Genomic DNA, 13,054 nt, shown 5'->3' with positions numbered 1-13,054 from the left:
CTCGTACTCGATACAACAGACTTCCGAAAGTTTGACTGCCTTTTAGGGCCATTATGCAGTCTGACATAAGCAGGCCATTGTTCTAGTTTACATCCGATCCTAGTGTCCTATCCTGAGCTGGAACGATAATGGATCTGTAAATAAAACTAAAATTCGGTTCCAAGTCTATTGCATAGTAGTTTATATCAAACATTTTATTTAAAGATAATAATAACCCTTGCGTTTGATTTACTGCCTTATAACATCTTCAAGGCATCGCAAATCGCTTCACAAGATATACTGCAATGTGGTTTGACTGTGTGTCTTGTGGGTGAAAAGCAGCCAGTTGCGCACACAATGTCCCACAAAATGGAGTGAGTGACTAATTTTGTTTGGGGTCGTTGACCAGAACACCGTGAGAAACTTCCTTCTCTTTTTGAATAGTGCCATGTGATCTTTAACTCCACCTGAACAGGCAGAAATGATCTCATATAACAATTCATCCAAAGGACAGCAGTTCAGACAATACAAAACACACCCCTAGCACTGCATTAAAGCGTCAGCTTAGAATGTGTGAGTTCAGGTCTCGATGTGGGGCTTGAACCCACAACCTTCTGGCTCAGAGTGCTACCACTGAGCCAGGCTGACACACATTTTGTCCCAAAATGTACTTCAATTTGTAGTACAATTCTTTCCTTGTTTACCTGCAATAACTGCTATGTGCACTGGAGATCCACGACATGTTATTTGATTTCTTCTTTCATCGTTTTTCAGTGAAGTGTGAATCACTGGAACAGAAAGAATAAGATGTATTATTTAGCACTCCAGTACAAGTTACTTTAGCAAAGACATTTATTGAGGAATGAATATTTCCTAAAAATAAACCATCAAAGTACTATTCAAGACTAGGCCTTTTGTTTTATTGGAGCCGGTTTTCAGCAAAACATAAATGTAGAACAATTAAACTTATCACTAGGAACCAAAATCATCATGATGGACTGAGAGCAGGATGTGTGTGGGGGTAGGGTGGGGCTGGGATTGAATCTGGTCTCTCTGGACCTTAATAAGTGCTACATCAGACAGTCTGTAAGGAAACGATTAGATTATAAATGAAAAACCATACTAAATTGCATCAAAAGTAAAAAATGCATGAATTCAGACAGATGCAAGAGAAAAGTCTACTTTTTTTTAAACTTGTTATGATTCTATCTAGTGACTTACATACAATATACAAGTATTTGTAGCTTCTTCTGCAACAAAGACAGAAACGTGGAACCATAATAATTTATGGAACAGAAGGCTGTTTAGCAAATCATGTCGGTGCTGCCTCCCTTGGGAACAATCCTTTCAGTTCCATTTACCTACCCTTTCCCCATACCCCTGTAGCTGACTCTTCTTAAGGTATTTGTCTAGTTCCCTCTTGAAGACCAATATAGATTACGCCTCAACCACTGCTACTGGCGGATAATTTCATATCTTAACTATTCTGTGCATGACATTTTTTTTCCCTAACCTCCGCATTTGTTTGCTATCTTAAATTGATGCCCTCCAATTAATCAGAAACAGCATGAGACTCGCTCCTTGAATTTTTTTTAAAAAAGCCAACAGGACAGTGGAATTCAGACGATTCCACCGGTTATGATGTATGAACACTGTTGGTTTAATTGTCAAAATGATGGGCAAGAAAAGCAATCTTTTGCACCACCTGCTGGAGACCAATATGAATATAAAGGGTGAGAATACAAACATTTATCATAATCATCCTTGCATTTGATATAGCACCTTACAAGTTTGGAAAGATATCTCAAAGCATTTCAGAGGAATTATTGTGAAATGGAGTGAGTGAGTAGGCAAACACTTCAGCACAATTGCATACAGCAATGTTCCACAAATAACCATCGAGTGAATGACCAATTTTATTTGGGGGATTCTTGTCCAGGACGCCAGGAGAAACTCCCTTCAAACAGTGCCACAGATCTTTAACATCCACCTGAACAGGCAGACGGGACCTTGATTTAACGTCTCATCCAAAAGACAGATATAAGACACATATGGATGAAGACCCTTAGGACCATCCTTCAAGAATAAGAATTGTACCACCTTCCCATTAAAACACGAAACCTATTCCTGACCTTCACCACCATTGTTAAGAACATAAGAGCAGAAGGAGGCCATTCGGCCCCTCAAGCTTGCCCCACCATTCAATAAGACCCTGGCTGATCTATTCTAACTCCACCTACCCGCCTTATCCCCATATCCCTTAATCCACAAGAAATCTATCAATCTCAGTCTTGAATATGTTCAAGGACTGAGCATCTACAGCCCTTCGGGGTAGAGAATTCCATAAATTCACTACCCTCTGAGTGAAGAAGTTTTTCCTCAACTCAGTGTGAAAGGGCTTACCCCGAATTTTAAGACTGTGACCCCTGGTTATAATTTCTCCAACCAGGGGAAAAGGTCTCCCACTATCTATTCTGTCGTGCCCCTTAATAATCTTATAGATTTCTATGAGATCACCTCTCATTCTTCTATATTCTAGAGAATAAAGGCCTAAATTGCTCAACCTATCCTCATAACCCATCCCCTCATCCCTGGTACCAACCTAGTGAATCTACGTTGTACTCCCTCCAAGCCGAGTACATCCTTTCTTAAATAAGGAGACCAAAACTGCACACAGTACTCTAGGTGCGATCTCACCAGGGCCCTATACAGTTGAAACAAGACTTCCCTACTCTTATATTCTAACCCTTTTGTAACAAATGCCAACATACCGTTAGCCTTCCTAATTGGTTGCTGTACCTGCAAACTAACTTTTTGTGATTGGTGTACAAGGACACCCAAGTCCCTCTGAACGCTAGCACTATCTAGTCTCTCCCCTTCTAAAAAATAATCTGCTCTACTGTTTTTGCCACCTAGTGGATGACCTCAAACTTCCCTATATTATACTTCATCTGCCACCTATTTGCCCACTCACCTAGCCTATCTATATCTGGTTGCAATTTTTTAATGTCATCCTCGGTGATTACTCTCCTGCCTAGTTTAGTGTCATCCGCGAATTTGGATACATTAAGTTTGATGTCCTCATCAAGATCGTTGATGTAGATCGTAAATAGTTGAGGCCCAAGCACTGATCCTTGTGGCACTCCACTAGTCACATCCCGCCAATCTGAGAAGGACCCGTTTATCCCTACTCTTTGTTTTCTTCCCGTTAGCCATTCTTCAATCCATGCTAATATATTCCCTTTAACTCCATGGGCCCTATGTTGGTACCTCACTCCAGCTGTTGTGAATTGTTTGAAGAAATACAATACAAAATTATATTTGTATGGCGCCTTTCATGTTGGGAGGACGTCCCACAGTGCTGGGACTCCATACTGCATAGTATCTGGCTTATATTGTCCTTCACATTCCTGAACCTGTGACCTCTTGTTTTGCTGCCTCTGGGTTTCTGAAAGTATTAGTCTGGTTCACTTTCACTACCTTATCCTGCATTGCACTTAAGCTGGGAACAGAATTCATTTCAATTGAAAAAAATACATCTGTCACTGTCCTAAGTTACACCGCATACTATGAATAATATATTTGCAGAATAGGGGTTGATAGACAAATGGGAAAACGTTTGTTAGCCAAGGGATACGACAGATACACAGAATGAAACAATGAGCCCATTAACCCCTTTTTTTTTAAAGCTACCTCCCAATTTTTCAAAGAACAAATTGGCTGCCATTTTTGCCTACAAAAATGAACATGCCAGACTTTACAATACATCATTTGTAGTGCTCTGAGATGTCCTCCCAAAGTGAAAGGCGCTATATCAATTGTAAGGATTGTCATTAATGGCTATCTTTTTGTAGGCAATTAGGATAGGTATAATGCAGGTTTCAAAGATATTTTAAACAGTTTAATCCACTCACTAATTATATGCAACTATCAGGGTAACAACATGAGCTGTCAATAGACATGGAGGCAGAATGTGCAGACCTGTGTCCTGCTATTTCATACCAATTATGTGCCTATGCATTTCTTTAGTTTTCTACAAGGAGTTAATTTCTGATCATTTTAGACTTGCTGAGTGCACTTGCTTGTCAGCCACTGCAACCTGGCAACACTCATCCTGCAAACCCTTCCTAGTATTGGAGGTTTAAGTTTGCTTTATGACAATTATGCAGTAAATGTATGGGTTTTGTAAAGCTCTGCATTACAGCAGCAGAGTGCAGGCTTGCACACGGCTTTATACTGATCTTACACATGCCATACAGGGGAAATGCAGTGCGGAGATCAGGCACTTCTTCACGGCTTAGTAAAGTTAACCAATTGTGATGCTCTTGCGCAGCTATAATATAAAAAATACTCCTTGCGCTTTTCACATCTTCTAGACATCTCAAAAGCACTTCACAGAATATACTGTAAAGTGTAGTGACTGTAAATTTGTGGGCGAAACGCAGCAGCCAATTGGGCACAGCAGTGTCCCACACATGGCAGCCAATTGCACACACCAGTGTCCCACAAACAGTTGTGGATTGAGTGACCAAATTATTATTTTATTTATATTTTTTCTTGAGAGAGTATTATCAGGCATGTGGAGTAAGGAAACTTACCTAAGGTTTTGCCCTGCTGGAATTCTCGCTTGTGAGGCGAGTGCTCTAACCACTGAGCTACAGGCTATCTTGGCAAGTACAGAAATGGCAAAGCTGAGGTTAGTTTGTGTGCTCTCATAGCCCATGAGAATGGTGGTGCAATGGGTGCATACTGTAATATGTTTAGTATGGTCATAACGACAATAATTTGGGACAAACTCAAATTCAGAAGAGGGAAGGTTCAGAAGTAGTTTAGTTCTACTACTTTTCAAAAAGTAGTGAATATGAATGCGGAATTGACTACCCAAGAAGGCTAAAGGAGGAAGATTGCATCACTAAATTCAAGAAATTAGATAAGCAAATAAATCAGTAAAGGTGTGAGAAACTTAGTATGATTTGTTTTTATTTTGGGAGCAGCCAAATGGCCCTAATGACCTTTTCTGGTCTTGTGAATTCTTATTTTGTCATGTAATGGATAGCTGAGAGGGATTACAAGGCAATTTAGTTTTCTTTTTCGCTGTCCACAACTCAAGACTGAAAATGGTTTGCCCACCTTCCCCAATACCACATACAATAACAACACAGATCCATTTAAATATGGTATTAATAAAACATAATGATTGCTTGGAAAATGATCCACGATTCACATCAGGTTCATAGCCGAAAAGTAAGGTACAGACTCCCTTGCGGTTTACTTTTCTGCAGTGCTTCACTTTCAAATGCCTACTGTGTTTGCCCACGAAAATAGTTTGTATGCCTGACATTAATTACCTGCATTTTGAGACATTGACAAAATAGGGCACAACAAAAATGAGTTTTTTTCCCCCTAAGCTCTGTTTGTTTATGCAACATACGTGCTGTTTTTAGAAATATATGCAAGTCCCTACTATCCAAGTTAAAGGAGTTATTCTGCGGGGAATAAGATAGCAGTTGATGGATGCAGAAATCTGTGGATTTAGCTACATTACAGCTACAGTACAGATATTTTCACACGGTGAGTTCCAGTTGAGATGAGCTTCTTCCTGTGCATATTGTGGAACCGGAGAACTCTAAAAGAGTAACATTTGCATTTTTGATGTGTTTTTAATTATGATTTATGTTAAATATCACAAAATGGACGTTGGAGTAACAACATTTAGACATTTGTAACTGGTGGAAGATGGTGTGTGCGTGTGTGTGTCGGGGGGGTGGGTGGCTGCAGTTTAAAAGGCTGCCTTTGTGGTTGGTACACAACTCATACAATTTATTGTTTTTTCTCATTCTCATCAATCCCGTTTCAAATAAACTCCAGAGAAACGCAATTCTAGTCCAAGCATAAAATCACTATGCACCAAATCCCTTTGGAATCTTTCACATTAAATGGGATTCTCAACCCAGGCACGTCATTTAAATGCACATTCCTGATCAAAGTAGAACATTACTTTTGTTTTCTATGCTTGACATGCTGCTTCAAATTACCAAATAACAGTAGTAAATGTAAGGTCTAACATTTTAGTCACCCTATTCTATTCTTCAGAGATGATGTCAAGAATGCAAACAGGTCACAAGTATTACTGTGAAACATGGTGTACAAGACTTCCCATTTTAGACTTTCTACTGACCCAATTAATTAGGGGTTGTTTGGTATGTTGGAATCCAATAAACTGCACCACAAGGTTGCAATACACAGAATCAAACAGACTTGAAAGTGGACTCCTGATTTCTATCGTTAGTACGGGTGAAGCCAGGCATTTCCCCACAGAAAATGAGGATGGAAAAAAAGATGTGGAAAAATATGTTTTTTTAAAAATCCTTTTTAAAAGAGCCACAGTGGTGTGATTATTTCTGCATTCTTGAATTTTCGCACACTTCTCATTTCTACTGTTTTATTTAGAATTAGAAAACAAGATCACAAGAGTTTAGATGAAGAAGATCCTTTAACTCAGCTGATATCATTCTTCAAGAATGCCATCCTGACCATCTTCCTGTGAAAACCCCATCAAGATGTTACTTAAACATGTTCAGCATTCTGACCTCACCATCCTTCCTGTTATTAATTCCAGCTGCTGATTACCCTAGGTTAAAAAGTATCAAAATATTGGAAACTAATCAGTGTGAGGTGCTGAAGCTTTGCATAGTTTCAGTTATGAAAATCGCTGGATAAACGAAGTATTCAATGAGATTCTGGCATATTTTCCATTTACATCATGAAGCCACAATTCATATTTTGGGTGGGTTCTATTCACGCCCTCTATACTCTGATACCTTGCCCCAAGTGATCATTCTTCATGGTCAGCTTAGGGGGTACCAAAGCCAATCCTGTCCTCACCCAACATCAATACACGAATACATTAGAGGACAGCAATTGAGAGCAGAAACCCATTGAATATTTTCTGACACCTGGTTTTGACACCAGCTCCTACCGGCACCCATCTGAGGCTCAATACAAACAGGAATTTTAAAACATATATATATATACATACACACACACAAAATTGTGCAAGCTTTGTAACTCAAGTGAAGCAGACCTCCCACTGCTAAAGAGTAAGAACATTGATGCCACAGATGACACATCAATCAAAACACCGAGAACATGATTGCTTCTTTCCTTGCTGTGATAGTCAATATTGAGGGATCATTATAATTGGCAACTTTGGGGGATTCTCTGGCTGCAAAGGAATATTCAGGCATGATCAGGTGAATGGGTGTGGGAGAGAAGGACTGAGGAAGCTGATACTACACAGAAAAAGCCTTGGAATCATATCTCATAGGACAATAGATTAATACCATGAGCACTCTGACCAGCTGCTGCAATGGCTAAATATCTGAACTTTGCTATTTATATCTCTGTAGGAGGCTGGTTCAAGGGACCACGGTCGAATATCATACTCAAAGGGAAAAGGAATGTCAGAAAGCAGGAAACATTTTAAACATTCAAATTGCTTTACCTCCCCCACTCTCTTAAATCAAACACTACTTTTCCTGTTCCTTATGGTATGGAACCTGGATCGTTTCTCATTAGTGTATTCGATAGGCACAGGGTCTAACAATTAACCTCTTTCATTGGAAAATGCGCAGTAGGCTCACACTATGTAAGCATACAGGTTTTTACAGTGTGAATGAGGTATCTGAAACCCTCAGATTTTTTTGTGGCAGAAATGCAGCTGTGAGCTTTTGTAGATTTACTCAGTTCAGGCTTGTAGCAAATGGCCTCAGTAGTTCCCTTCTTGCAAGCAATAACATGATAATATGAATGTTTACTCGCAGAGACCCATGTTTAATCTTTTCCAGTGGAAACTTTGTGCTTCTTTTAAGATAAATAATTCTTTGATCTAAAATCCATTATGGTTGAAAATAGGCATTAAATACTGAAACTATTGAAACTACAGAGTTGTTTTTTTTACTCAGAGGGTACTTAATGATTGGAACAGGATGCCAGGAAGGATGGTTGATGCCAGGACACTAAACTCATTTAAAAATAAACAGATGATATTGTGATGAGAAGATGATAGGGTAGGTATTCTGGAAGGATGAGATCAGATGGGCGATACTTTGTAATTACTTTGATTCTAGGAGAGGGAATACCTCAAACAGAAACAAAGTGTGGGTAAAAAAAAATTTTCTTAAGCACCTCTAACCATCTCAAAGTGTTTAACAATAATTACCATAACATGTAGTGATTATTTTGTAGATAAATCAAAGAAGCCATTTTGCATATACAGAGTCCCACAAACAGCCATTAAAATAAATGGAGCGTCATCTGAATCTGTGAGCTCAAAGTATTCCCCTAGGTATAGCTTGACCTTTAAGAGAGTATCAATGAAAAGAGATGCTGAACAACTCAGCATAACAATGCAATACCGTTTCAATAAAAAATAAATCCAGTTATTGCAATTCCTACCAATACCAATATAAAAATTGTCACAAGCTGTTTTTTGTAATATCACCAATCTGTGTCATAAATTCCCATGGCACATATATAATTTCTACACATTGGGAACAATACAGAAAGGGACCTTCACTGAAATAGATGACTGCACAACATTTGATGGGGTTAGTGCTACAGTTCAATCAAAACCCAAAGGGACACAAGAAAACAAAACGTGCAAATTCACAATGAATGAAGGGTAGTTTCAACAAATGTTTCAAAGATTTTGTAGAACAAAGAAGTAAGTAGCAATATTTCAGGCTGATGAGATGCTAAGGATCTAATTTTCTAACGCCTACATTAATTACTAGTCAGGTTTGATCAGACACATATGTGATGCTCTCATTATATAATTCACTTTAATGCTTTCTTACAACCTCTTTGTTGTCACTGTTCTTCTGCCTTCTCCCCCCACAAAAGACATGTAAAATACAACAACAAAATAGCACCTTACCATCATCTTTCATTTTCATAACAGTTAAAACATAAAACCCAGTTTCCATCACTGTATAGCATGGCTCTAGATTAATGGATTTTTTGTTTTAAACCACAGTAATACCTTGTTCTTCCTTTGCTTCAGGCAGTTTAACATCATGAGGTGGTTGATCAAACCTGTTCTGTTTCTCTGCAAATGAGACTGAGGCTACGTGGCTGTTGGTAGACTTGATTTTAGGCAATTAAAACAATTACATCTGAACCTGCCTAACTTAATTGGAGATATAAGTGGATAGACAATATCAATGAAACCTTTTAAAAATATATAGCAAACATTCAGGGACAAAAGCTCAAGGACTTTTAAATCATATTGGGACTTTGCTGCACACAAATTGGCTGCAACATTCACCTACAAAATATACGGTCACTACACTTTACAATATATCATGAAATGTCTTGATGACATGATATGTGCTATATCAAAAGCCAGGATCATTGTTATTATATCATTATAATTCAGTAACATGGAGCAGAGTTTTGACTGTTAATTGAAAAATCAAATACAAATTGGACTGTCACGTGCTTTTGTGTCTTCAGTGAAAACATTTTTTATACCAAAAGGAAGCAATAAATCATCATTTAGCCCATCAAACTGACTCTGCTATTAAGTATATGACAATTCTTTAATCTGAAGCAGCCGGTTCCATAATCACACGGCCCTTTGTGCAAAAGGAAAATACATGCATGCAGTGCTGGGCCGATAGAAGGGCGGAGTCTTACTGAATTCACTTGTTTTCCCCTAAATGTTAGGCATTCTATACGTATAGCTGATGATTGTTCAGTAAATACATAAAGAGAGAGAATGGGGAAGAATTCAGATTAAAATCAACTGTTCTTTCTAATCAGAGCTGAGGAATACGATAAGATTGTTGTTGACGATAGGATTGTGCCATGTATTTCCTCCTTCAACAGATCAGTTTCATCTAATTTTTAGTGCAGTCGGACAAATAACTAAAACTGCAAATAAGTTAATATTTAGAATTGATTGCTTAGGATGGTTGACGCCCGAGTTGATGTGATCATACAGGAGGAACTGTCAAGAACAGGAAGTGGTAAAGTACTTTTATAAAAGAAATTATTTTTGATGTTTTTGTCTTGGAAACTTTTAAAGTTAATTTCTATTATGATTTTGGAATTGAAAAAGAATTCATCTGGAAATTGCCTCAGAGCTGAAAATGTATGGATTGGTGTGAGGGGGTTCTCTTGAGGACAGGCGTTGTACATGCTGACGTGCTTTTCACTAGTATCAAGTCGCCATTTACCCTGTTATTTCCTGATACGTGCTTTCTGAACCCACTGACATTAAATGGGATATAAGATTAATTCATTATTTGAAGGAATTTGAAATACAAGTATATACTATCCTAGCAGTCACAAGGGCTCTGCCCCATTACTTAACATGTTTAAAATTGTTGTCGATTGGGGATAGATGAAGAATGAATGGCTTTGCAGCTTAGAATACCAACATCACCCTGATTCATCCCTTTCAGTACTGTAGTTAAAAAGTAAGGTTTGCAAAATATCAATGAGAACATTACGATTAACAAAATGTTTTATGGATCTGGGATAATATGTTAACATCAGTGCAAGGTATTCATTCAATTCATCACAGGCTTGTTCAAATTTGTCAACTGAATCACACAATTAGTTTCAATGAGGCAAACTGAAGCCGACATGAAGCCTTCAAGAAAAGGGAGATGTTAAGTATAAATAATTTTAAAAAATAAACTTGAGATAATTCAGAATTTAAAACAAATTCACAGCTGAAAAAAATAACATTTGGGAACACCCGACTTAAAAAGGTCGAGGACTTGAAATTACCAAAACATTGTGTTTTTTAAGCTGATTAATTTAAAATTCTGTGTTGTAATAACCAAGAGGCAGGGACAAACATATCAAACCAGGAGCTTGAGGGGAATTGATAGCATATTATGTGTTAATGGATTGTTTCAGACCAGAAAGGCCTGAGCAGTGTTGGCTGATCTTACTGGATGGTAACGAGACACTGCAATTGGTACCCACATGCTTTTTCATTGCGATTCCGATATAGAATAATAATAATAATCCTTGCATTTGATATAGCGCTTTTCACGTCTTCTAGACGTCCCAAAGCGCTTCACAGAATATACTGTAAAGTGAATTGACTGTATATTTGTGGGCGAACGCGGCAGCCAATTGCACACAGCAGTGTCCCACAAAGAGTCATGGATTGAAAATGACCAATTTATTATTGTTTTTTTTGGATGGATTATTATTAGGCATGTGGAGCTAGAGAAGGATATGCTCAGCTATAGCAGCCATCAGAAAGAGGAAACCCATCAGCTCTCACCTTGTAGATTCACCCATGAAGAATATTTTTTTGAGGGAGGTATTGTCAGTGCCCCCCTAAACACAGAGAACACAGTTTCTGTATGAATCCGCAACTTCAGGAAAGGAGGAAAATATAACTGAAACCTGTCCATCCCACAACAACAAAACATCTCAACAATGTTAAGCAAATTGACATTTTGTTTGATTGAAGGCAAAAAAACACAATAAAGATGACAGTTCATTGATAACTGCCACTTTTATTTTGTCACATCGCGAGTATGGTAGATGAGACAATTCTAGCAGCATAGCAGAGATTAATAGAGCTTCACAAAACACAAAATTACAGTATTATCTGAGGAAAAAAAATTGAATAATTTGACTGCACATAATATAGTACAGTGCCATATAAAAATAAATCACACACCCTATTCTACAGGCAAGATCACTTACTGAAGAAAACTCAAATTCTAACAGTAAATCATTGGCTCTTAATAAATAGTGATCATAGAAAATTACGAGAATTGTATTTATCTACTAAATCACCAAGGTTTTCTGTGAGCAATTCAAAAGTTAGTTAACATATTGGAGTCTCTCATTCAATAATAGAACTTAATCCACGCAATAATATTGGTTGGTAAATAATATTTCTTGCATTGGATATAGCACCTTAGGATGTTATCAAAATGTCTCACAGCGCTTCACAGAATTTGCTGTAAAGTGTGTAGGTTAACATGACAGCCAATTTACACACAGCAATGTTGCACAATCAGCCATGATGAAAAACACTGAAGTTCTATGCATGTAACAATAACAAATTACAATTGTGTAGCACCTTTCACGTCAGCAGGATGTCCCAAGGCACTGGACAGTCAGGGATTTGGATCTGAGCAGAGAGTTCTGATTAGGAAAGGTGGAGGGCAGGGAGGGTAGAGGTAGTAGGGTGGCCGAATCATAGAAACGTAGAATTATACAGCACAGACGGAGGCCATTCAGCCCTTCGTGTCTAAGCCGGCTCTTTGAAAAGAGCTGTCCAAATCAGTCCCACTCCCCCGCTCACTCCCCATATCCCTGCAAACTTGTTCTCCCCAAATATATATCTGCGCCTCTTTTAAAAGAGATTATCGAATCGGCTTCCACCATCCTTTCAGGCAATGCATTCCAGATCCGAACAACTCGGATATGCAGCTGAAGAGGAAGGTCTTGAGACGTGCTTTGAAGGAGACAAGGGAGGGAGCAAGACAGAGGGACTGGGGGATGGAGTTCCAAAGGGTCGGGGCAGAAAAGCTGAAGGCCCGACTACCGATGGTAGGGAGACTTGGACGGGGGACATGGCGCAGTCTGGGGCCTGCTGAGCAGATAAGTTGATATGGGGTTAGCAGGTCACAGAGGTAGGAAGGAGCAAGGCCACGGAGAGCCTTGAAGGCGAGGATTTTGAATGCTAACCTCTGGGGGATGGGGAGCCAGTGGAGCCTGGCGAGGATGGGGCTGATAGGGTTAGGGAGCCTGGTGCGGGAGAGAACACGAGCTGCAGAGCCCTTGATGATCTTGTGAGTTGAGGAGGCTGACAAGCAGGGAATTGGCGTAGTCCAACCGAGATGTAATAAATGCGTGAATGAGGGTTTCGGCCGACCGCGATGTGAGACAATGGCAGAGCCGGGCGATGTTGCGGAGGTGGCGGAAGGAAGAGCAGATCATGGCACGGATGTGGGGTGGAAAGGAGAGTTGAGGGTCAAACAAGATGCCAAGGTTCTAGACTGGCTCAGTGAGGTGGAGTGTGCAACCATGG

The 13,054-nt window shown here is 39.1% G+C and overlaps 1 protein-coding gene across 4 annotated transcripts in view; it reads right to left on the bottom strand.

Annotated features, from left to right (window-relative positions):
• LOC103177505 (MAP7 domain-containing protein 2) overlaps positions 1-13,054 on the bottom strand; it is a 64,418-nt gene that overhangs the window by 37,346 nt on the left and 14,018 nt on the right. For all 4 annotated transcript variants that reach the window (XM_042334003.1, XM_042334004.1, XM_042334005.1 and 1 more), the window contains exon 2: positions 684-767. In XM_042334003.1, the coding sequence (XP_042189937.1) occupies positions 684-767 (84 nt within the window). The remainder of the gene's footprint in view (positions 1-683; positions 768-13,054) is intronic.

This window comes from Callorhinchus milii, unplaced genomic scaffold, assembly GCF_018977255.1.
Source record: "Callorhinchus milii isolate IMCB2004 unplaced genomic scaffold, IMCB_Cmil_1.0 Scaffold4, whole genome shotgun sequence".
Taxonomy (NCBI): domain Eukaryota; kingdom Metazoa; phylum Chordata; class Chondrichthyes; order Chimaeriformes; family Callorhinchidae; genus Callorhinchus; species Callorhinchus milii.
The sequence above is the reverse complement of the archived record's forward strand: the minus strand, read 5'-3'. Positions and strand labels throughout refer to the sequence as shown.